The sequence below is a fragment of the Raphanus sativus genome, chromosome 6 (assembly GCF_000801105.2).
Source record: "Raphanus sativus cultivar WK10039 chromosome 6, ASM80110v3, whole genome shotgun sequence".
Lineage (NCBI taxonomy): Eukaryota > Viridiplantae > Streptophyta > Magnoliopsida > Brassicales > Brassicaceae > Raphanus > Raphanus sativus.
The window spans coordinates 51,786,587-51,812,026 of NC_079516.1; the positions used below are offsets into that span (position 1 = coordinate 51,786,587).

Consider the following 25,440-nt stretch of genomic DNA (forward strand, 5'->3'; position numbering starts at 1 on the left):
AAACCCGAACCGAAATCCGAACCGAAGTAGCAAAATACCCGAACGGGTATTAAATTATAAGAGATTGGATATCCGAACCCGAACGGGTAATACCCGAACCCGAATGGATATCCGAAAATAACCGAACTTATGTATACTATTAACCATATATTTATAGTTTACTTCTCTAATTTTATTCAAAATACTTATATTAATTATACACATGGTTTAAAATTAGATAATATACATATAATTGCAAGAAAAGTGATTTTTGCTCACTTAAAATGCATGTCCAAATTTTAGTTTCATGCATTAACAAAAGCTACAGCTAAAATTTTAAACAATAATCAAATTAGTGTATTTTATTTTTAAGATTTTATCTTCAAATCATTCAATGTATTAAAAATAAAATATCAGTTAAGTAAAAATTTATATTTTTTAAAAGGAAAAAACTTGAGAAATGAAGAAGTTAATTTTTTTTGCAAAATCTAAATATCCGAAAACCCGACCCGAAATAACCGAACCCGAATAAAAAATACCCGAACCCGACCCGAAGTACAAAAATATCCGAACGGGTTTTATACTCCTATACCGAAATACCCGAAAATCCGAAATACCCGATCCGAACCCGAACGGGTATCCGAACGCCCACCCCTAAAAGCCATTTGCATTTCCTGTTAAATGATATAGGACAAAGGGTTTGGTGGTATTTACACACTTCTAAGACTTTCATGTTCTTGTCGCGTCTATGTAAACGATTCAAATCAATCAATTTCAAACCATCTATCTTGTTAAATTAGAAGTAATTTAAGCTTTTGTTTGGAAACAAGGATAGAAATAAAAAATAAATTTTTGATTGGAAACATGAATAGCATATTAATTAATATTATATTCTTTTAATTCCCTACACTATATTTGATAAGTGATTTTGCCACATGTAATCTCTACAATCAGTTTCACAAAAAAAATATGACATGGCTACTACAATTGATGACATGGCTTCCAAAAAATATGACATGTATTATTTCATTTAGTGTTGATTTATATTTTTGGTAAACTTTTTAAAATATGGTAATAACTCATACCTTACATTTAATATTGATATTTATTTTTGGTAAACTTCTTTAAATATGATAATATCGCATACATCATCTCTAAAATAAATATATTCATATATAACATTAAAATTTCGAAATTATATTTTATTTTATTTTCTATAATTATACAATTTATATTGCCACATGTCTTTTCTACAATCAGTTTCACAAAAAAAAATATGACATGGCTAATAAAATTGATGTCATGGCTTCCGAAAAATATGACATGGATTAATGTTGATTTATATTTTTGGTAAACTTTTTAGAATATGGTAATAACTCATACCTTACATTTAATATTGATATTTATTTTTGGTAAACTTCTTTAAATATGGTAATATCGTATACATCATCTCTAAAATAAATATATTCATATATAACATTAAAATTTCGAAATTATATTTTATTTTATTTTCTATAATTATACAATTTGTATTGCCACATGTCCTCTCTACAATCAGTTTCACAAAAAAATATGACATGACTACTAAAATTGATGACATGGCTTCCAAAAATATGACATAGATTATTTCATTTAATGTTGATTTATATTTTTGATAAACTTTTTAAAATATGGTAATAACTCATACCTTACATTTAATATTGATATTTATTTTTGGTAAACTTCTTTAAATATGGTAATATCGCATAAATCATCTCTAAAATAAATATATTCATATATAACATTAAAATTTCGAAATTATATTTTATTTTATTTTCTATAATTATACAATTTGTATTACTAAATCTTTAAAAAATTGCTACAATTTTTTAAAAAATTTGATTTCTAATCGTAAAATCATTAGATTCTTATATATCTACAGATTCTATAAATATTGTTAGTTCAAATTTTTGATAATTATACAATATATTTTTAAATAAAAAATCATTTTATTTTAATTTAATATTTAAATAAATAAAATCTATATTTAAATATCGGTAAAATAATAAAATCTATAATATTTAATAAACCTTATTTTAAATATAAATTAAATTTTGAAAACAATTTTACTGCACATGGTGCAGGAAAACACCTAGTTAAAAATAAATGTGCACCATTAATTTATAAACAAACTAATCTAATTAAAGTCTTCCATATACAAAACTTGACTTCGATATCTCATTCCACTTCATCGTCTTCCCTATAAAAAAAACAGAGCTTCATAACAGAACTTCATATCAGTTCTGTTTGTCATCAAAGTATTTTTTCAAATACATTTGTTTGTGTTTTATATATGATTTGTCACTCGATCTTTATCCAGCTTATCCCTGCAAAATGCTTATATCCAAAATCTCAATTTCATTTTAGAAAAATAAACATTATTCGATCATGGCAGTGCAACAATAACATGCAGCGTTTTGCTTGAACAATCATGTTTGATCATAGAAATGGCATGTCAAACCTAACTAATTAAAGATAAACAAATTTGATAGTCATTGTGCATCAACAAACATCAGTAATTCGCAATGTGTAATTATTAATAAAGATTTTTACAAATCTATTATTGTTCAGATGATATTTACACAAATTATCAATTGATTATAGTGAAGTTTTATTTGTATATTTTTGATGATCAAACCGTAAATAGAAGACCAAAATCTATTACACCGGATTTATAATACGATCTATTTCAGTATACCACGTGAATTGCACACCAAGTCTAAATTAATGGTACCAAATATATTAGTTAACTACTTGACAAAATCTACTCATTTATCTCCCATATATATCTCGATCTTAATAACTCACAAATCTCTTACGAATCCTACTTAATTGGTTCACTCATATTTTCACATTCCTTATCCTATAAAGTATATAAATAATATTTAAAAATATTTGTTATTAAAAATATGAAAATTCGGAGTATCATAACTAATTTACCTATATTTGCCTATAATGTATATCTTATGCGTATTATTTATAGAATATTCTCAAGTGTCAGAACTAATTTACCTAAATTCGTCTACAATGTAACCTTATGAATATTTTTGTATGATAGTTTCCACAAAATCTATATTATTAAAGCAGAATACTTCTTGTGATTATGCCCTTTACTTTTTCAATTAATTACAAAATTTGCATGTATCTTCTTGCCAGATTATTGAAACCAATCAAAAGTCATTATTTTGCAATTACATTAAAGAATATTTAATATAATTCAGTTCTTGGCTTTTTGAAAATTTTGTCTCCTAAATGTTTACACCATATATTTTCAAAAAATCTTTCACGTTATTAATGATTTGAAAAAATTTATTAAATTAAACCTCAAAATAAAATCAAATTGAAATAACAAATGATTAAATCAATAAAATCATAATACATGTCTCAATTATCTCAACTCCTTAAAAATAGTTTCGTTTAAAAATAAAAACTAAATCATAAAAACTAAATTTAATAAAATAATAGAAATTATTTTGAAACGCACAAATGATTTTTTTCAATACAAAGAGTGTTGAAGATATAAAATATTTTATTTAAATTAAAAAGAAAACCAGTGTAAAATGAGTTTAACTTCGGGTTAAGTAAAAAAATCATATTACGGGTTAAATTTATTTAGAGTCTTCAAAAATTTAGTAATATTTAAAATAAAAAAATAAGTCATATAAGTAAACTTAAGATAAATTTCATAAAAAAGTTAAAATATATAATTTATCAAAAATCATAAATTTTATTATGTAAAATAATTTTTCCAATAAAAAATATACTCGCCCTTTTTAAGGGCGGGTCAAAATCTAGTTAATATATTATAACACAAGTTCTAATTTTTTCTTATATTTCGTTAATTTGTTTTAAAAAGTGTTACCCACGATATTAATTCTAGGTTTGGAACGATGAAGCATATTATTTGACTGCAATAGTCTCTATCTAGTTGAAAAACTAATTGAAAAGTAGAGCTCCTCACATCCACAAAGAATGTATTGTTACAAAGGCGTGAGGACCAGTCTATCATTCGAATAATTTGCAAGCTTTAAATATTTGCTTTTGGATGAAAAATTATTCCAATATCCTTCTTATCATCACATAATAATCGAGGGCTTTAAGATTGCAAGCTGGAGTTTTGCTATTTATAGAAATTAATCAACCCAATCTACATATATAAAACACACGTATATTGAAGTACTCACATCATTGATTGTGCTTTTCACGCTCCTTTGGCATTAAGAAACACTAACAAAATACTACATATGTTTAGACTTATTTAGTAACGCAACTATATACCTATTTATACAAATAATATATAAGACAAAAATCCGAACTATATTACTTAACAGCGGTGAGCAAACTTTTGTTCTTCAATACTCCCTCTGTACCATTTTAATTAATGTTTAAGCATTTTTATTTTGTTCTATTATAAGTGATGTTCTCACATTTCTAGATAAAATTTAATGTCAATTGAAACTTTCAACCAATTAGAAAATACTATATGTTTTTCTTATTGGTTAGACTGATTTTATTTAATGCAATTTTATGTAACTAAAATAAATTGTATAGAAATTTATATTTTCTTAATCTTTGTATAGAAACTTTAAACACCAATTAAAATGGTACAGAGAGAGTATATGTTAGTTGATTTAACTTGTAGTATTATATAGGCACATTATTGCTCGATTAGTTACGCTTGCATTTATTGGACAAGACCAGAGATTCAGCAATTATTAATATAGACAATTTTATGTTGTCAAGTACTATTTAGATAGACAATGTGTGAAGTCACTCGTAAGATCCACTGGAGGCATATACTCCATAAGTTTAGTGGCATCCTTATCCATGCTCTAAGATTGATTAATATATTACTTAATATTTTCTGAAAGATGGTTTTCAAATATATTACTTACTATTAAGAGTAGTATACGTATATAAGCAGACATAGTGGGATAAACGGTGTGATTCATGTAAACAAATACGGTTATAACCACCGGACGTAATAGACTGTTAGCTTGAGAGTGCAAATGTTGGTATTGTTGTGCTTCTGGTTCGAAATCCGGTAGAAAGAGTGGATTAAAAAAAAAGTGGATTCAAAATGCCAATTTAAGACTAAAGGTTAACTCTGGGCTGAGGGGAGAAATTAAGACCGTAAGTCCCAACTTCTTCTGGAATTAGAAAAATACACATACTGTTATGTTCATTGTAGTTAACTAGCGTTGAACTGTCGAGGTAGAAAATATATATCTCAAGACGGTGACATTATGCTATATTATATTTCTATTCGTATTAATTGTGCATTCATAACATAAATATTTTTTTTTTAATTCTGGATAATTATGCCATTACAAACTATGAGAATGTTACAAACGATATTACAACCGACAATTTTACCCGTCACTGACTGCATCACTTCACCTGAACCATTGTATCGGATCTATGCCTGACGATACTCCTTGCGCCATGCTATAGAATCTCTTATAAGCATTATTTCCTTTAATTCGCATAATTCCGTTTTCACTGGGACTTGAAGCCCATATCTCCTAGTGTAGAAGCATTAATGAATCCTTAGTCAAACTACTTTATGATGAGTTGTTTGTAAAACGGTATGAACAAATTAGACGCGGTTTGCTTTAGAATGTTCACACTTTAATTTGGTCATTAAATTAATATATGGTAACCAAAAACAAATATAGATGAACTTCACTTACTTTGCATGCATATAGATCAACTATATCATGCATACTAGAATATAATAATATGTTTATATTCGCAATAAAAGAAAGCATATACGTCATACGTCGTAGCTCTATGATTAAAAAGCAGCAAATGATTGTGAATATTACGCACAGACTGGCAATTTTAAAGCCCTATACATCGTTACTTCACTCTTAAGGTTTGCGTTTAAAGAATTAACTTCATATATCATACATATGTGGACCACTAATGTAAATTCAGTCATAATTTTTGTGAAATGTTAACTTGGTTGCATCGATGCACATATATATGGTTTCTCTCTTTTTCTTTTTGTCAATAACGTAAAAATATGGTACTTGTGAGTTGTGACTTCCTCTAAATCCTATTTTACACCAATATACTGGTAACGATTTAGCTTGGTAAAACATCAAATATTCTGAAATATCACAAACTTATAAGTCATTAGTTATATCATATGGAAGAGTAGATCAGGTACTGTCTTATTATACTATTAAAGTTTTTTTTTTTGAAATACACTATAAAAGTTAATATGGATGAATTATTGTTTAATATTTTGGAGATATTACAAGTTTTTGTCCGCGTTATTCATTTTGGTATATCATTTTGCTGGACACTTCGGAGTCGTGTGGTAGTAAGAAAAACTAACACAAAAATTAAAATAATAACGAATATTACAATGAATGCTAATATATATACACATGCATCATTAAGCTGCTACTACTATACTACTACTCGTAAATCATTAAGTTTCATAACTATAATGGCTTCATCATCATCATCAATATTACATCATAGGATTTCAAAAACACTAATGATTTTACTGATCATCATAAACTTCCTATACGTAATTCAAACCACTTCAGCTGTCACCAACTCCAATTCCAACTCCCATTTCTCAAGATTCTCGAGGCATCGAAGTTCATCATCGAGAACCAAACAAGGGTTTCTGGCATCGGTCCAAGAGAGCATAAACCATGCTGTCTTGGCTCGTTCTCTCGCTTTCAATCTCACTCTTTCTCATCGAACCGCACAAGTCCACATGGTCGATCCCATCCACGACTGCCTTGAACTTCTCGACGACACACTTGAAATGTTATCACGCATCAGCATGATGCGAGACAAAGCATCAAGCGATGATGAGGATGAAGACGTTCATACATGGCTAACCGCAGCACTCACAAACCAAGAGACTTGTCAGCAAAGCCTCCAAGAAAAATCGAAGTCTTACAAACACGGAATTGCGATGGATTTCGTCGCAAGAAACCTCACCGGTTTGTTGACCAACTCGCTTGAGTTGTTCGTATCCGTGAAGTCAAAAGGCCGGAGTCTCTTGTCGGAACAGGCGCATTATCCGAGGTATGTTACTTGGCCAGAGGAAAGGAGGCTTCTAGAAGCTTCGGTGGAGGAACTGAAGATTGATGCGGTGGTAGCTGCAGATGGTAGTGGAACTCACAAAACCGTAGGAGAAGCGTTGTCTTCATCGTTGGCTAGTAGTGGTGGCAGGACAGTAATTCACCTGAAAGCTGGGACCTATCATGAAAACATCAAGATTCCGACAAAGCAGAAGAATGTTATGTTAGTTGGTGATGGTAAGGGTAAAACGATCATTGTCGGTAGCCGAAGCAATAGAGGCGGCTGGACTACTTACCAATCTGCCACCGTCGGTAAGTTACAATATAATTAGATATATGTGAATTATTTCGACGATTAATAAGTTTATTAGAAACTATTTTTAACAATACTAAATAAAAATGTCTATTTCATTTATAATTTTAATAATTGGTTATAAAAAAATACATAAATCAAATGAAACAGAGTATTTTAACAAAATGAAAATATTTTAATTTTAAGAAATCTGAATTTAATATTTTTCCTCCTGCTTCGGTTTGGTACGGTTTTGACTTGATTAAAATCGGTTAACGATTTTTTATTTTAAAATCTTGAAGCTGCTATGGGAGAGGGATTTATAGCGCGGGACATAACATTCGTGAACAGCGCCGGACCCAAATCGGAGCAAGCGGTGGCTCTCCGTGTCGGAGCAGACAAATCCGTAGTGTATCGATGCTCCGTCGAGGGATACCAAGACTCACTCTACACACATTCGAAACGACAGTTCTATCGAGACACAGACATCACCGGAACCGTCGACTTTATATTCGGAAACTCAGCCGTCGTATTCCAGTCATGCAACATCGTTGCCCGGAAGCCCTTACCGGGTCAGAAAAACTTCGTGACGGCGCAAGGACGGAGCCACCCGGAACAAAACAGTGGAATTTCTATACAGAATTGCAAGATCACGGCGCAGTCACTGACTTTCCTTGGTCGGCCTTGGAAAGCGTATTCGAGGACGGTGGTGATGCAGTCTTTCCTCGATGGGTCGATCCACCCGTCGGGTTGGTCTACTTGGACTGGTAGTTTCGGTCTCAAAACTCTGTTTTATGGGGAGTTTGAGAATATAGGTCCCGGATCATCGATTTCGGGTCGGGTTAAATGGGCTGGGTATCATCCGACTTTATTGGTGAAGGAAGCGGAAGGATTCACTGTTGCCGGTTTCATTGACGGGACGATGTGGCTGCCGTCAACGGGCGTTAGTTTCGACTCTGGCCTTGTGAAGTGAGCTTGTTTAATGTTAAGCTGGAGTGCGACACAATTATCTAAAGGGTTTTACAGTCGTCTTAGTTGAATTGTGATTAATACTTCTTATTTTTTTTCCAACCGTGTGTTAAATAATCTCATTTTGTTTCTATGATTTGTTTATGAGAATGTAAAGAAAAGTTGGAGAATAAAATTTGGATGGATTGTTATTCACAATTTCTGTATATATAAATAGACATAGACATCTTTGTACTAATAACTATCAAGAAACAATAAATTTTCAACTTGTGGTAACTGCTAATGAATACATTTCTATTTTTGCCAACGAAATTAGTAGACCATTGTAGATAGTAATGAAGTGTAAACCAGACTATGCAAACTCTTGGACCTAAATTTCTATCTATTGATAAGGCCTAAGCCCATCTATTTCTAAACATGGTGCCTATAAACGATGTAGAAGACTTATTGAATTATTTTTTGTATCTTGGGGTTTTATGCTCTCCCTATCAACATCTGATTGGATTTGCACTTTTGTTTCTATTAGAACTTTAATAAACAGAATTCTCTTAATTTGTTTCCCCTAATTTTGTCTATCAACTTATTTGTATAAACATAAACCGCTTTAATTTATGTCTCCTCCTATAGTAAGAAGCCATGCAAGTGGTCCGTTTTTTTTATAACCGGAAGTATCCGACTAACAGAATTCCAATCGAATAATCTTTGGAAGCCTTTCCACCAGCGCCGGAGAAATTCGGTTATTCGCATTAAGAATTAGATATCTATACAAGTGGTCTGTTTTGGTTGTTGAACTATGTGAAATGTTCATTGTCATATCATTGAGTATAAGAATATCACAGCCTTGCAAGTGGTTTGATTACCCAACTTCACTGTAGCTTTATCTGGCTTGTTGCTACTAGTCTGTTCGTTGAATGAAATGATTAATTGTAATCTTTATTGGCTACAAGCTTTTTTTACTGAATAATTTTGGTCAAATGGTCGGTCTATTAATAAAGAATGTCTACATCAGTAAAAACTGTTAAGATGCGAGTGTGTGACAATATGTGATGGCTTGGAATTTTTGGGGAGATATTTCATGTGCACATGTTACAACCAAATATATGTTGAACTGAAAGTAGCTAGCTAATTAAAAAATTTATGAGTAGTTAATTAAATTCCTATGTTACGTCTTGTGGACATGAGAGATGACAAGTGTAAAGAACTATACTCACTATTGCATTTTGGAGATTTTTTTTTCAGTTAGCTAATCTTACCATCCTGGATGCACTTTCGGATATGTAAGCACTCGTTGAAACTTTGTAAAATGATATAAAATATATAATTTTAATTTGAATGAGACCCAGAGCCTCATAGGCTCATACCAACTAACCATAATTGAAACATATAATGTTGATAAACGATAGTTGAAAATTTAAATGAAAAATAAAACAGTTGATTAAGAATTAGTCTTCGTTCCGAGTATTAAAAAAATTAAAATCTTGCCTCTCTAACAATAGGCAAGATTGGCCTACCATTTATTTTTCCACAGTTCCGTTTTATCAACTCGGACAATCCATCAAATAATGAATTCCATATGTATATATTGCATTTACGTGTGTATATGTGTGGCCAAATCCACGTGCAAACCCTTGCGTATTATGTCCGCTTATATAAGTTTTAGTAATCTAGTAACCAACAAAACTCGTAGCGTTGTACATTTCTAATAACTTACTTGGTCCGAACATAGTCCAAACATGCATGCTTAACTAGTACGATTCATATTGTCGAGTTTCAAACTTATCATAGCATGGTCTCTAATATTCAATATCCTTTTTATATGAACTATCACTTGATTCTTACAAGAATTTTGTCTGAACCAGAATAAACAAATCTGAACAAGTAAAGAAAACAACTATTCAACAAATGTATATACACGTACTGATGAACAATCAAAAACTAGACATTCCTTCAATTGATTTGGTTAGATGTTACAACGTGTAGTAATTCTTAACAAGTGTGTTGGGTATACAATATAAATATCCATTTTTAAAAAATGAAACCTGAAATTAAAGTTTTCACCTTCTAATTACTTATTTCAAACTAATTAACATGTTTAAGCGAACATTTGCAGATATACAGTTTTTTTTTTTGCTATTCATTACTGAAAATGAAAGATGCTACAAGTTGCTCATGTATAGCTTAGTTCAAAGGTCATATTCCAAAATGACCAAACATGTTTTCATCTTCTCATCTTAATAACTTTCTGATTACCAAAAAAAATATCTTAATAACTTTCTATGCGGTTAGGTCTTGTTGCACGGGAGATGAACGGTCATTTATCTTGCTGCATTTGTAGTCATCTAACTTTCTAAGCGGTTTGGTCTGGTTGCACGGGGGATGAAGGGTCCTTTATCTTGCTGCATTTGTAATCTTCAATCAGAGACAAGAGACCATTTGATGTTTCACTGCGACTTAAGTAGTTCCATTTGGCAAAAGGTTCTCACACGACTTAGGTTTTCTGACTATGCTTTTAAATACCTGGCCTCGCTTTATGTGTTTTTAACTAGAACAAATCCCAAACTGAAAACTACTCTATTAGGCTGGTTTCTCAAGCAATCTTCGTTTTCTGTGGATAGAAAGGGCCGTATAGCTTTAAAAAGTCTTCAGCCAGATTAATTGGCAGATGCGTTAAGGACATCATCCATGCTTGTATTTATGAGAGCTACTTTTCGAATCTCCAATAATTTTTGGTTTTCTTTTTTCTTGATTAAGAGGTCTATAATCACCCGTTTATCTATAGGTTTTGGTACACTCTTTTACAACAAAATCCAAAGCATAAAATAAAACTCTTTCTTGAAGAACAAATCTCTCATATCTTACAGTTGACCAAAAACTCAAAAGCTTACATTTTTGGTAACTTAGAGGTTTAACCAATAGAGTAATTCAATGTTGGTAAAATTTTGGTTTTCTTACCGGTGTTTAACTTTGTGGATTGGTTAATTTCTCATTAAGTTTATCTATATATCATATTGGCTGATTCAATTAGTTTAGATAAAAATGCATTTAATATACAAAGCGGACTTTTTCCAAAGAGCCAACAGACTATTTGACACAAGTTTGGCTTTAACTAATGTGATTACCGGATCGCCTTTTACTTTTACTGGACTACCAATATAAGTTCCCTAAGCAAAAATACATAACTGTAAATTTGCTAATTTTACTGGACTACTTTTACATAACTGTAATTTTGATAAACGAAATTTCGAACTCCGTATGAAATTTTTTAGTACATTCTCAGATCTTACCTACCGCTTAGCCGTTATAGTTTTGCCAATTTGAGTGAAAAAAACTGTTCCTTGTTGTATATAACAAACATAAAAAGTTTGGGGATATATATATATATAGATACTTTTTTTGTAACTTATATATATATAGATACTCCTTGTTATATATATATATATATATAGATACTTCACAGCATGAAATAAACATATATTGTTCTGATTAAAATTACTTGCACATTATTCTGGAGTCATGGCCTCGTTGGTTTGGTCCCTCTGATGAAAAAAACAAAAAAAAAAAACAAAAACGAAAGAAAAGTAGCGCCGTCATGTTGTCCACCGGAAAAGTATTAACGGAGCCACGTCAGCCATTACAGAACAGAGTCGCCGACAGTTGTAACGTCAAGCTTAATCAGCCGTCTTTTTTTTTTAATAAACGTAGTAATAAAACAACTGACAATAGAAAGGAGACGTCAGTGATGACGTGACTTTTCACACGTTTCGATTTATTTTCTTCAGCTTCATAGTTGTCACTATTATTACTGTTTTGAACTTTTCTATTTTGTGTTTACATTATTAGTTGAATATTTGAAGTTAGCACCAACACTAAAACTATCAATTACAGAAAATGAGGAGGAGAATCAAATAAAACGATCGGTGTGGTTAATATTAATCAAATAATTAAAGCATAAATTAAAAGATAAAGATAAGAGAGAAAGAAAAGTGGAGGGTGGGTAAAGGTCATAGCCATGTGCCTTCATGTGGTGGTTGGCCCATTACTGGGTCCACTCTACCACTTCTTTAACTCCTTTAGCTAATCTATATTACTTAAAAATTATCTTTTTATTCTGTTAGTTTTTGAGTTTGACTCTTAAATATCATTTCTGTGGCTGTAAAATATCATTTCCCGAAAATTTTTAGCTTATAAAATTTAAAATAATTCTTCTATGACATAATAGATGAATAATTTGAAACCTTGTATAAAAACTTTTGGATTCTTTAAGGGAACAATTATGGAGTTGGATTTTTTTAATAGAGATATATGATAATAATACTAATAATATACAAAATAGTTAATGGCGTGAAAAATACGTCCGGCGGCAAAGCGGTAGGGAGAGAGTGATTAACACAAAAGAGATGGGACTAATGCTAAATTATAGCCTTAACCAAACACAAATCGTATTCCTCAAGTCTCTTCTCTTCTTTACTTTTATTCTGTGGGCTGTTGTTCATTTTTTTCTTAAACAAGGGTTGTCTTTTCTAATTTTGTTTATTATATAGTTTACATATAATGCTGTCATGTTTAGGTCAAACCAATTGAATTATTATTTATCTCATATACTAAGAAAAGGTGAAGAAGATATTATTTATATTTTGTTGTTGCTCTTGCATGGTGATTTGATGAATATTTTATATGTAGTTGATCAACTTTTGTCACGTTTTTGTGTTTGATGATGCGAGTGGGTACTGTGCTTAGTCGCTTACAAACACTCCTCCCTCTGATAAATCATTTGTTTTCTCAGTTGGGTTACTTCCCGAACTAACGTATACTTCAAACTCGATCATGATCGAATAAAAATCCTCAACATGTTGTTTTAAGAGCGTTGTGTTGTGCTTTTGTTTAAGATATATCGAGCAAGTAATTTATAAATATTATTAAATAAATTGAAAATTTCAGGAATATATCTGTGGATTGTATCTTCACCCGGAAATTAGTCTTGGGTCATTATTGATCCGGGTTTACCCTTTTTTTTAGCAAAAAAAAAAATTTGGGGGTGGGGGGCTCGTTAATTATTTTGCAATATAAATGAGGTTAGATGTTTTCCAGAATCATTCCATACCAGTCATTAATTGTCAACTAATGCTCACATAAATACATACATATTAGATAAGATATATGTATAGCTTCCCTAATATTGTCATAATCGTCTCTGTTAGCTGTTTACGTTAATTAACCCATACGCATTCGTCACTAAACTTAACCTTTTATAAAACAAACAAACAGATAAATATAAATACGAGCTTCCATAATCTGATGTGTGCTCCCAATTGCTCCTTTTTCCGTTTATACAAAGCTATGAGCCAAAAGAGCTTAATGTATATGTATATATTTTCAAAAATTTATCAAAAATAGCCAAGTTCTGTTAATCTATTAGCATCACCCTTTTTCTTCAAGCCAAAACATCGTTTTACACTAAATTTCTATTTATTTATTCAAGACTTTATAACCCTAGGCGCGTATTATACTTATCCAAATTCATAGGTTTTGCTATAACATTTCATTAAAAATTATAATAGGTAATGGTTTAACACATCTATTATTCACCAGTAAACATTCTAAAATTATACTAAACCACATCAGACGAGTTTCAAAAGTTTTAAGTAATACTATAAATTTTTCATTTCATATTTTGGTATTAAACCCCCAATACAAAACTTCTTATTATTTTATTCATGTCACCATTGATAAAAACTACCCGTTATAACTTCATATTCCCATACTTCAATGCAACTAAATTTGATGGGTCAATTAAACTCCAATACTCAATCTATCAAATCTCAAAAGCCAATATAGCTCATCTACTTATCAACATCTCTTCATGGTTTTCTTTTCAACTCTAGTCATATTTAGACAATGAGCTAACAATTATCTAAAAAGCAAACTTTTAGGTCTACATTTATATAGTCATATAACTTTATATAGGATTTTCAATAGTTGTGTGTCTTGTGACCTAAAAACCTATTTGTAAAAGAAAAGTTTTAGTATAAGAAAAAATAAAATATTATATTTTCCCCTCTCTACAGTCTCTCTCATCTCCGTTTATTTATTAACCCTAATATTGTGTTGTTCTCACTTTTTTTTTTTATTATAAAGGTTCTCACCTCACGTTGTTCATTTTGCTCTAAGAACCCAAACAATGGCCTCTGCAGACAAACCCATAAACACAGACGTCCCTGAAAAGGATGTCTTTGCCCTCCACTTCCTTCAATCCCTCTCAAATCTCAGAAGACAAAACGCTTTCAATTCTCCTGACGACACAACAAACAACCGTGTGAAGAAGATCAAGAAGGCTGCATACGTATCCATGGCCAGAGCAGCCGGAGGGACTAATCGGCTGTGGAGCAGAGCCCTCTTGCGCCGAGCCGCCAAAGAGAACAACAAAGTCGTAATATTTTCTAGAAGGAAGAAGAGGGTGACGTGGCTGAGGAGGAGTAACCGGAGAGATCCCGTGGATGCGGAGAGGCTGAGGAATCTTCTACCGGGAGGCGGAGCAATGGAGACATCAAAGCTGATGGAAGAGACGGCTCATTACATCAAGTGCCTTAGTATGCAGGTCAAGGTTATGCAGTGTCTCGTTGACGGCTTATCTGCCAAATGATGATCATCATCAATGATGCATATAATATTTGGCTTATCTCCAAAATACATAGTATTGGAATTGGGTGATCATGACGCATATATATGTGTACATATATTCTTATATGTTATATATACATACGTGTAAGATAGGATATATACATACGAAATGTGTGGATATGTTTTAGTTAAGTAAAGAAAGAATTTTCTTCTTTTAGTTTTCTTTTCTTTAATTTTGATAATAAGGAATTTTATATATATATCTATCATGATATTGCTTTCTTGTATTAAAATATTATAAACATTAGGGTTTGGGAACTTGCCGTTTGAGCTACGCACTTCTTTCGTTTTCCTCTTTATAGCTATTATCTGCTTGGCTTGTCTTGATTGTAATCATGAACTGATTTTTAATCCGCGCATCCAAGCTGTATTAGTTTTTACTTCTTTTTAAAAATAAATTATTTAAGAAAAAATATAGATTATTTAGATATTTTTATGTTCATCAAACATATCTGGGTTCAGAAGAATCCAACTCGAATCCTGTTGAAAAATTTATAATATCCAAACAGAAAATCCAAAAACCCTGATATCTCAAATCTTGTTGAGAAGTTTATAATATCCAAACAGAAAATTTTGATATGTAATGTGTACCTCAATATTCATGTCTAATTGATTGTGTAAAAAAGAAATTATTTGTTAACCGGTTTAAATTTTTTGTTAATGGAACAATTTCATCTAATACATGTGAAATTATTATGATTAAAACATGTTAAAATAAACGATGTCAAATTTTTATGGTAAATACAGTAAAAGTGAAACAAAAATATAAAAGATATAATACAATTTAAAAATAGCAAATTATGTTTTATATTTTTATTTTGTACTTTGGTTTTAATAATATAGATGATGTTTATATGAATGGAGATTATAGTATACCTACTATAATTTACAAAATAAATTACAGTTCTCACTACAACTATCATAAAATTAACAACTTAAATTTGTAAAGCATAATTTTACCAAATTTTTACTTTTGTAAAGCGTATACAATATTATATGAGTGTTAATGTTTTAAAAAATAAACTATATCTAGTTTAAAAATCCAAAAAGTATTACAGTTCGTAGTGATTGTTATATCTGGCGACAGTGTGTTGTCTCCATATTTTTCTGAAAAGTTTAGTTGGCATAATTTATTAGAATGTTATGGTTAATTTTTTTCTTTTTGAAAAAAAGTTATGGTTAAATTACTCGTCATTAAAAAGTTACATTCCTTTTATAAGTCACACACTAGCTACAGAAATTCAAGCCGGATTAAAATCAAGTTATATAACACAGTCACATACAATCACGTCATATTATATATTATGCAGTTTGTTACACATACTGTATATTTCATAAGGCTGTCCTACTTTATCAGTAATTATATACGTGCACACAAATAGACTGGTCACTGATTGGTCAATTCCACAAGTTCAAATCAAAAACTGATCGTGCACTAAACCTTTCATCAGATTTTCATTTTGTTCCCTTAATCATTTTATATGACAAACGTTGAAAGTTTTTATGGAACTGAAAGATGACTATATATGTATTTAACAAAAGGGACTTTGAAAAAACTTGAAATACTACGGAGTAATGGTTACTGTGTGTGTCTGAACTCAAGAAGATTATATGGACTCTGTACAAACATGTCGACATGAGTCTTACTACAGAACCTTTCCTTTTCAAGTTGTGCTCGATGATCAGGGGAAAGCTGATCTGGTTCGTTTGGTCGCACACCATTAGATTTGTTGAATCATGTTTCTATGCCACAGGCAGAGGATCCTCCGGCGTGTGAGACTCTGTTTCCTCGATACCGTAGTTCCATAGTTCTTTAAGCTCTCCTCTTACCAACCCCAGAACGACGGCCAAACCTAGAGAGAAACAAACAACAAATCAGGTTTTTGTTTGAAAGCCATGGACAAGATCAGATAAGAGGAAGAGAAGCTCGAGTTTCTTGTATTATTACCGAGTGTGCATGGTACGATGTACAGTAGCGCAGGCTGGCCATGTCCGTCCATTAGATATAGACCTAGATATGTCAGTAACAGACCTACACAACAGAACAGGAAGAGGATGAATAGGCAATCAATTTTATGTTTTCTTGTTCAAATAAAAAAAAAATGCTTCAGCTATGTTAGCAGAGTTAAAACTTACCAACTCCATAGCCTATAGTCAACCAAAGGAAGTATCCACTTGAGATTACTCTCTTTTTGACCTTGTCATATCTGGACCAAAGAGAAGAGAGCATACACTAAAGTTAAAAAAAAGAAAAGAACTAAACATAGTCATCTTTTGAAGCTCTAAGAATGTAAGTACCTGGAAACAAAGGAAATGAGCAAACCGGGGAAGAGGATGTCCCCAAAACCAATCATGTCATAGCCACCCCAAGGATCGAAAAACCGAGGAATCCTCAGTAACATAGGAATGGACTCCCCACTGCTGCTGTCTCCTTGGGCAACCTATACAGAGAAGGGATCTCAAGTAAAGACTACAATGAGGATATAAAAAAAGAAGGGTTTAGATTTAGAAACTCACCACAATCATAACACTCTCGTGAAATATCAATGGTGATATGAAGACCCAGAAGATGTCATAGACAAACGCACAGCAAAGAAGAACAGTAGCAACCTGGAGTACATATATCTATCAGCACAAAAAAACAGAGAACCACCATGTCTCACTCAACACGTAACAAGCCAGGTTAACTACCTTGATGTTAGGTAATCGAACAACTTGCAAGGCTGTGATCATCAGACAGATGCCCTGCGAAAAAAAATGGATATAAAACTAAGTTAACAGATAAAGCAATCGTAAGAAACTAAGAGGAAACGACTTCTATAAGCTTTTCACTGCGTGAAGAAAAGAGAGCTTTACCAAGATGTCTTGCCCAGCCCAAGCATAAGATGTGTGCCGTTTCACAAACCAGAAGACAGCAAACGCTAGACAAAAGATATTCACCAAAAGTGACATCCATGACATTGTCCCAAGCAAACGGAGGTTCACAGATCTCCGACCAAGATGTCTCCATTTTCTGCAGGCGGATCACAAACTTGTATACATCAAGAGATGCTTAACCAGAATAAAAAATAGAGAAGTGATATATTTAGAAATAATTTTTGAATACCTCAGCAAAACTGCCGTAATGATGTTATGCATACCCTAAAAAATCAACAGCCACACTTAGTATGGGAAAAAAATAAAATAAAACATAGATTCGATCTCAATATTTCTACAACTTGTTGTTACCTGCATGCCACCGATGCAGAAGAATATGGTGAGCACCCATACAAACCATGATGACATAAAGTAGAAAAGAAGTAGCAGAAAAATGGACGCTGTTACTATAAAAAATACAGCACCAGTGACACTTATATCAAGGATCTCCTTCTCTGGGTCATCTTTTCTGGTTCCAGCACTGTTAAATTCCTGGAGAAAAATTAAGTTTTAAGTCAAATCTTACTTCTTTGATAAGACATCTTGGTAACTCAACATCATAAAAGCTCGCCAGCTACTAAATATACATTACATTCACTAAGTCCACAGACTTACTAGCGAATCTATATGGGAGATGTACAACACGTGCAAAAGATATTTAAGATAGTTTGTTGTAAAATGATATGAAATCATAACTAGTAAAAAGAGATTAACAACAATGTACTAGTATAGCTAGTAATGGTGATCACCAAAGAAGGTCTTGGAAATATATAAACTTTTTTATTAACAAAAAGAAAAAGGATGCAAACCTTTGCTAATATGCTGTAAGATTCATTAGCTTGGTCAGGATCTGTAAGGTCTGACCACAGAGATGCAACGACAACAGTTCCAACAGCCATGAGTAACAACAATCCTGCTGTGAGGTCCACAGCAGGACGAGTTGGTGCATACAACAGAAGCTCAACTACAAAGAGAAGATCAACAACTCAATAAGCCTATTTAATGTCTGAGAGATTTAAAAAAAAAATAACTGAAGTGGGACAACAATAGGGGCTCACTCACCACTCTTGTTATCTACCATAGACCTGTTGAGAGCATCCCCGCTTGACTTAGAGATCATTAAGACAGGTATGCTGACATTCAAAGATGTGTCCTTTTCCATACATCCCATCTCATCAAGATCTGACAAAAAGATCATCATGACACTAAATTAGACAGACAGCTACAAAATCCAAAACGGTATTGAAAGGCAGACAGAACCTTCTTTGTCATTAATAACAAGCAGAGCAGAAGCACCAGCTGCCTCAGCATGTTTCGCCTTCTCTGTGAAAGCACAGCTCCCACGGATCGACAAGGCAATACGTCCATCTAACTGAAAACAGAGCCAAATGTTAAGTGAAAAAGGCATTGACTTTGGAGAGAAAGGATCACACTTTCGACTGACCCTAGAAGAGAGATTGGAACACGAGTCCAACGGATGTACAAAGGCAACAGGAGATCTAACGGATTGGTCAGGATCAGAAGGCAAAGACGCTCCGAATTGAGCGGTTAAACCGGTGAGGAAGTCGTCACTCTCAACACCATCAACCCAGTTCAAGATCTTAACCTGTTGTTTGCACAGACGAGCATTCATTCATTCAGTAAACGACACGACACTCAAACAAAAAAAAGAAAGAAACTTTTTGTTGTTAGTTACCATTTGAAACTTATTGGTACAGCCAGGAGTCTCGAGGCTGCTGCTTGTTGTATCTTCGCTCCAAGACGCATCGTCTGCCACCGCGACGGAGAATCCTAGCAGAAGGAGAGTTAGTACTACCGCGGAGAATCGGTGGCGCGGCGGATCAGACGATGACATGACGCAACCGACGGATCAAATCGGGGAGAAAGGGGAAGAAGAAGAGGGCAAAGAGTTTTGCGGTTAAAAGCGTTTAGGATATATATCGGACGGTCGATTATTATTATATAACGTCTTCTTTTTTTCCTTATATTTTTTGCGATTAGATATAATAATCTAATTAGTAACATTAATTTTTATTTATAATACAATATGAGACGGATTTGTGTTGTTGTTTTGGTGCGTTGCCTTACCTCAATAATTTAGCAAACATTCATCAATTATTTAGTTCTATAGAGAAAAATAATAATAATTTCCAGCTACTTGAGAAAATGTTTGTAGATCCCTCCCACGATGTATATGACTCTTGTCAATTATCAGACCAATAAAACATTACAACAGTTCACCAGAAAATCATTGGTAAAGATATGTATATTCGAGTTGATAAGATAATATGATGAATATTTTTGTAAAAAAAAAAAGTAAAAGAGGAAAAGAGCATTAAAAATAATTATAATAAATAAAAAAAAATGAAAGGAAAAAAAAAAAAAGGAAGGAAGCGCAATATATTATAGAGTATATTATATTATTTTTTTTAAAAAACAAAAGGTCTTTTTCAAGAAACTCCTCTCCTCTGACGTTTCTCCACACTCAAATCTCAATTAAGATCTTGTGCAAGCAAAGACTGTTACTAATCTCTCTGTTTCTTCCCAAAACTTTTTCTTTTTGGTCGGAGATCGAATAAACAAGAAGACATGGCTGCACCTGCCATGAGGATCGTGTTCGGTCTATTGACATTTGTCACTGTCGGAATGATCATAGGTACTCTCTCTCTCTCTCTCTCTATTTATAGTCGACCCTTGTATGCAATGATCAAATGGTCGACTATAAATCATTAGCCGGAATAATAAAAAAAATTGATATTTTAGATCTTCCAAGTTTTTTTTTCCGGCTAACCGGAATGCGCTTGTCATTGCCGTGAGATTAAAGTTCGACATCGACTTCATGAGAAATTTGAAACGGCATTTTTGGTAACTCATGGAGATTGTGTTTCTTCTCTCTTTTTTTTTTCATGGAATCTGCAGGTGCCTTGTTACAATTGGCCTTTATTGATAGATTGGAAGATTCATACGGTAACTCCTCTCTCTTCCTTTTTTGTTTGTTTGTACGTTTATGTGTGTTAGCTTGTAGATGTGTGTTTGGAAATAGACAAACATGGTTACATGTTTTTGTTGTTGTGTGAACGTATTTGATTCTTGGCAGATGTTTTGGTATGTTCTTGCTGAAATTTATAGCTGAGAAACTAAGGCTATATGTGTGCTCTTCTGTTAAGTATTGAGAGAGGACAATGCAGTGTAAACACTAATGCGTTTTTGAATTTTGGAACACACTACTAAATAAGTTGTACTCTATGATTAGTAAAGAGATCTTTGTAATGTTTTTTTGGCTTGTTTTGTCGTGGTTTCCTTACTAGCTTCTACTTGTTCTTTTTAGGAACTGGATTTCCATCCATAAGAGGACTTCGAGGACAAAGCGCCCGATATCTTCGAGGTTGGTCTGATAATAATAATATATTGGCCAAAATGATGATTGATTGCATATAGGTTGACACAAATAGGTTCCGTTCTGACTTTCTTGGAGAGCTTAATTTGTGGATCTGTTATGATAATTTAATACAAGGCTCGTTTATGTTTCAGATGTTTCCCGGTGGGCAAATGACAAAGATGCAGAAATATTACGGCTTGGCTATGTAATTCTATCATATATCCATTTGGCTTATTCTTTTTCTTTTCCTCACAATTTCATTGTTTTTACACCTCTACCAGTTAAAAGTGATGGTCAAAACGAGGTCATTTATGTTTCCTTCAAGCTAATGTTTATCTGATTTAGTGCAGGTTAAGCCTGAAGTAGTTAGTTGGTCCCCTCGAATTATTGTGCTTCATAACTTTCTTAGCTCAGAGGTAACTTACGCGTCCCCTCTAGTAGTGTTTAGTTCATTCAGTTATCATGTTTCTAGATGAACATATTCAAAGTATGTTAGGCCTTAACCCTCTTTTATTTTTTTTTTGGGAACACAGGCCTTAACCTTATTTTAATCATGTTCATTTTAGCTAGGAAAATATAAGATTTGAAAAACAAACCAAACCTTAGACTCAGTTCTAATAGCACTAATCACAAGAGTTAGCGAAATGGCTTTTATCTTTTTTTTTTGTATTACCTTTAAACAACTTTAGTTTTGTTATCCTGATTTGTATAATCGACAGGAATGTGAATACTTAAAAGCAATCGCTCGGCCTCGCCTTCAGGTCTCCACTGTTGTCGATATAAAAACAGGAAAGGTATTGCCAAATTCCCTTTGATCTGTTATAGAAAAAGAAGATCTATTCATTCAATCAAACACTGGAAGCCAGTACAAATGCTATAGTTTATGCCTTGGAGACTTATTTACTCCCTCATTGTCATGCTTAGGGAGTTAAAAGTGATGTGAGGACAAGCTCTGGAATGTTTTTAACTCATGTAGAAAGAAGTTATCCAATGATACAGGTAAGTTACCGACTCTCTTTGAGTGTATTCTTACAAGGTGTGTCATTTCGATCTGATCAACTTACATTTTTGTACAATTGTATTCCTTTTTCTTTTTGCTATCAGGCAATTGAAAAGCGAATTGCAGTCTTCTCTCAAGTACCAGCGGAGAATGGAGAACTCATTCAAGTCCTAAGGTGCGTCACCAATTGCAACCTTTAATATTCTTATAATTTTTTTTTGGTCACAACTATTCTAATAATTAAAAAGCAAATAAAGCTCTTTTCTTGATTTGATGAAACAAAACATGTTGCAATGCAGATACGAGCCGAACCAATTTTACAGACCGCATCACGATTACTTTGGTGACACTGTAAGCCTTTGGTGCTGTTTCATTTTATATATCATTAGTAGTTTGATGGAGGAAACTCTTGCCCTTGGTCAAAAATGGTAAATAGAGGATAGAACATTGTAATAGTTTTTTTTTGGTTTTGATCAATAATGTTTAGTTGGATTAGTTACTTTACCTTCATCTTTAGGACTAAACTTTAAGTTTATCTTAGTGTGTTCATCATTATTTTTGTATGTTCCCCGCAGTTCAATTTGAAGCGTGGTGGTCAACGCGTAGCAACAATGCTAATGTATTTAACAGATGACGTTGAAGGAGGAGAAACTTATTTTCCTTTGGTATAAATTCTTCTTCCTCTGGTGGATGATTCTCTTTAGCTATGTGATCATACAATGCACATTTGTTTCTTCTCTCTGTTATAAAACCAATGTGTATATATATATATATGTTTTCGAAATGCAGGCTGGTGACGGTGAATGCACTTGTGGTGGCAAAATCATGAAAGGCATCTCCGTGAAACCCACCAAAGGAAACGCAGTGCTCTTCTGGAGCATGGTATCTTCTTCGATCACTTTCATGTCTCACTTTCTCTAAACTTCTTTGTGTTCATTATGGTCTTTGTGTCTTGTGTTATGCAGGGACTTGATGGACAGTCAGATCCGAATAGCATACATGGGGGATGTGAAGTCCTGTCTGGAGAGAAATGGTCAGCTACCAAATGGATGAGACAAAAAGCTACTTCTCGAAGGATTTGAAAAACTTATACAACCAAAGGAACCAGAGGGACTTATACTGCAAATGTTATAGAATCTTAGAGCTTTAGTATATTTTCATTTTGACCTTTGAATTTTAAAAGCTATCATTTGCATACACATGAATATGGAGGTGTTTTTTTCACTTCTCACCTCCAACAACAAATCCCCTTGGTTGACCATATAGTATAGAGCCGAATGTTATTATCAACAACATTATGTTACTATATTTAAATTTCAACCTAATATTGTATAATCATTGTTGAGATACACTTTAGAAGTTTGATAACTTTACATCTAATTTTGTATCAAAATCTCGTTACTAATTCTACATGGAAAACTTAAATAGGCTAATACTAACGTATAATTAGGTTAATATAGTTAATTTTAATTGATTTTAAATTGAAAATCTAGACTAAATTTAATTTAATCAAAGATTCTAAACATTTGTCTCAAAAATTAAACATATTCTTATCTAGGGGATTGTTGATAAATATGAGAAAAATGAAAATACTTACAATAACTCTCCACTTGTAATCACATTTCTCCAGTAGAGACCATTTTGACTCGTTTTCGGACACATCAAACAAACCATGGCGGCGGCGGCTTCTCTCCGATCTGTAAACCCTACACTGTCCCCACGAACCCTACCATCTCCCAACAGATCACCTTCCTTCCAATCACCATTCCTCAGATTCGACTCCTCCGCCTCCTTCAATCCCAAACCCCTCGTCGCTCGCTCCGCACCATCACCCTTCGTAACCCGCTCCGCCGCCGAGGCGCAGGAGAGAAAGACCTTCCACGGCCTCTGCTACGTCGTCGGCGACAACATCGACACGGACCAGATCATCCCCGCGGAGTTCCTCACCCTCGTCCCGTCCAACCCCGACGAGTACGAGAAGCTCGGCTCCCACGCGCTCGTCGGCCTCCCCGCCTCCTACGCGGACCGGTTCGTCGAGCCCGGTGAGACGAAGACGAAGTACTCGATCGTGATCGGCGGGGAGAACTTCGGGTGCGGGTCGTCCCGCGAGCACGCGCCGGTGTGTCTCGGAGCGGCGGGGGCGAAGGCGGTGGTGGCGCAGTCGTTCGCGAGGATCTTTTTCAGGAACTCGGTGGCGACGGGTGAGGTTTATCCGCTGGACTCGGAGGTTAGGGTTTGCGATGAGTGCAAGACGGGTGACGTGGCGACGGTGGAGCTGAGGGAAGGGGATAGTGTTTTGATTAATCATACGACGGGGAAAGAGTATAAGCTTAAGGCTATTGGTGACGCTGGGCCTGTGATTGATGCTGGTGGTATCTTTGCTTATGCTAGGAAAGCTGGCATGATTCCCTCTGCAGCTGCTGCTTGATTTCTCCGACAGGTATTATGTAGTGAAGCATAGTAACATGTAGTTAGGAGTAGTCAAGTAGTTGATGTTGAGTGAGGATGATAATGACTTGTTCTAGACTTGATGTCACTTATCAGGTGTTTCATTTAAAGTTTCGTTCCTTTTTTTTCACTAAGATGTTCAAAAAACTTGAAAAGTCTTTTGGCTTGTAGTTGTCTTGGAGGATATAGTGTAAAATTATGTCTTTGGCTTATCGTTTCATGTTTTACTATGCTAACTTACTTTAGCAGTAAGACGTGTCAAATAGTAAAAAAAAAAACAAGGCGTTCTTCTTTATTTCTTCTCTAAGACTCTACTCTGTTTTGTTATGCAGGGTCGGTCTCAGTGCATGGCGATGAGAGTTCTCTTACCACCTAGAAGTATCTTCGAGGGTAAGTGATTCTCAGCTTCTATTCCAGTCTTCTTTTCGTGTCGTCCAATAAAAAAGAACAATAAGTAGATGTATGTTTCAAGAATTTGTGAACCTTAATCTATGTTTTAATCTATGTTTTATGGATGTATATTTGACTATTGGTTTAGTCTCTTTTGTTTCAGTTTATATATTATGTCTACTGTGTTTGGATTTTGCAAAATAATGTTGACCTGTTACCCATATAGCAACTCATAAGTTACTATGAGTTTTCTCATCTCTTAATCTTAATCTAATCTTCCGGTCGTAAGAACAGAATC

At 33.4% G+C, this 25,440-nt stretch overlaps 5 protein-coding genes across 5 annotated transcripts; 4 read left to right on the plus strand and 1 right to left on the minus strand.

Annotated features, from left to right (window-relative positions):
* The first annotated feature begins 6,434 nt into the window (after positions 1-6,434).
* Positions 6,435-8,579, plus strand: LOC108834440 (probable pectinesterase/pectinesterase inhibitor 16). The gene is made up of 2 exons (XM_018607777.2): positions 6,435-7,382; positions 7,665-8,579. Exons 1-2 carry the CDS (start codon positions 6,479-6,481, stop codon positions 8,333-8,335), a joined length of 1,575 nt encoding a protein of 524 aa, XP_018463279.2. The 5' UTR covers positions 6,435-6,478; the 3' UTR covers positions 8,336-8,579.
* Positions 8,580-14,440: 5,861 nt separating this feature from the next.
* On the plus strand, positions 14,441-15,267 carry LOC108809802 (transcription factor IBH1). Its single transcript, XM_018581945.2, has one exon. It carries the CDS (start codon positions 14,510-14,512, stop codon positions 14,969-14,971), a length of 462 nt encoding a protein of 153 aa, XP_018437447.1. The 5' UTR covers positions 14,441-14,509; the 3' UTR covers positions 14,972-15,267.
* A 1,217-nt stretch (positions 15,268-16,484) lies between these two features.
* LOC108813599 (signal peptide peptidase-like 3) lies at positions 16,485-19,871 on the minus strand. The gene is made up of 14 exons (XM_018586196.2): positions 19,622-19,871; positions 19,370-19,531; positions 19,186-19,297; positions 18,988-19,107; positions 18,735-18,889; positions 18,238-18,417; positions 18,116-18,150; positions 17,866-18,022; positions 17,701-17,754; positions 17,527-17,619; positions 17,308-17,450; positions 17,146-17,216; positions 16,958-17,041; positions 16,485-16,862 (listed from the first exon to the last, which is right to left on the minus strand). The coding sequence occupies exons 1-14, from the start codon at positions 19,778-19,780 to the stop codon at positions 16,753-16,755; spliced, it is 1,635 nt and encodes a 544-aa protein (XP_018441698.2). The 5' UTR covers positions 19,781-19,871; the 3' UTR covers positions 16,485-16,752.
* A 485-nt stretch (positions 19,872-20,356) lies between these two features.
* LOC108809137 (prolyl 4-hydroxylase 1) lies at positions 20,357-23,528 on the plus strand. The gene is made up of 12 exons (XM_018581272.2): positions 20,357-20,581; positions 20,845-20,892; positions 21,254-21,310; positions 21,457-21,509; positions 21,655-21,720; positions 22,024-22,098; positions 22,229-22,303; positions 22,409-22,479; positions 22,604-22,655; positions 22,880-22,969; positions 23,094-23,186; positions 23,270-23,528. The coding sequence occupies exons 1-12, from the start codon at positions 20,515-20,517 to the stop codon at positions 23,384-23,386; spliced, it is 864 nt and encodes a 287-aa protein (XP_018436774.1). The 5' UTR covers positions 20,357-20,514; the 3' UTR covers positions 23,387-23,528.
* A 391-nt stretch (positions 23,529-23,919) lies between these two features.
* On the plus strand, positions 23,920-25,309 carry LOC108806226 (3-isopropylmalate dehydratase small subunit 1). Its single transcript, XM_018578277.2, has 2 exons — positions 23,920-24,744; positions 25,085-25,309. The coding sequence occupies exon 1, from the start codon at positions 23,977-23,979 to the stop codon at positions 24,730-24,732; it is 756 nt and encodes a 251-aa protein (XP_018433779.2). The 5' UTR covers positions 23,920-23,976; the 3' UTR covers positions 24,733-24,744; positions 25,085-25,309.
* Positions 25,310-25,440: the final 131 nt, after the last annotated feature.

Bases quoted from the DNA above. Each gene is read 5' to 3' on its own strand.
- LOC108834440 (XM_018607777.2), top strand. From the start codon at position 6,479: ATGGCTTCATCATCATCATCAATATTACATCATAGGATTTCAAAAACA. The intron at 7,383-7,664 runs GTAAGTTACAAT...AAAATCTTGAAG, and splicing joins TTACCAATCTGCCACCGTCG to CTGCTATGGGAGAGGGATTT.
- LOC108809802 (XM_018581945.2), top strand. From the start codon at position 14,510: ATGGCCTCTGCAGACAAACCCATAAACACAGACGTCCCTGAAAAGGAT.
- LOC108813599 (XM_018586196.2), bottom strand. From the start codon at position 19,780: ATGTCATCGTCTGATCCGCCGCGCCACCGATTCTCCGCGGTAGTACTA. The intron at 19,108-19,185 runs GTTCTGTCTGCC...TCTTTTTGTCAG, and splicing joins TGTTATTAATGACAAAGAAG to ATCTTGATGAGATGGGATGT. The intron at 18,151-18,237 runs GTAACAACAAGT...TTGATTTTTTAG, and splicing joins TCTGCATCGGTGGCATGCAG to GGTATGCATAACATCATTAC.
- LOC108809137 (XM_018581272.2), top strand. From the start codon at position 20,515: ATGGCTGCACCTGCCATGAGGATCGTGTTCGGTCTATTGACATTTGTC. The intron at 20,893-21,253 runs GTAACTCCTCTC...TGTTCTTTTTAG, and splicing joins TAGATTGGAAGATTCATACG to GAACTGGATTTCCATCCATA. The intron at 21,721-22,023 runs GTAACTTACGCG...TATAATCGACAG, and splicing joins ATAACTTTCTTAGCTCAGAG to GAATGTGAATACTTAAAAGC.
- LOC108806226 (XM_018578277.2), top strand. From the start codon at position 23,977: ATGGCGGCGGCGGCTTCTCTCCGATCTGTAAACCCTACACTGTCCCCA.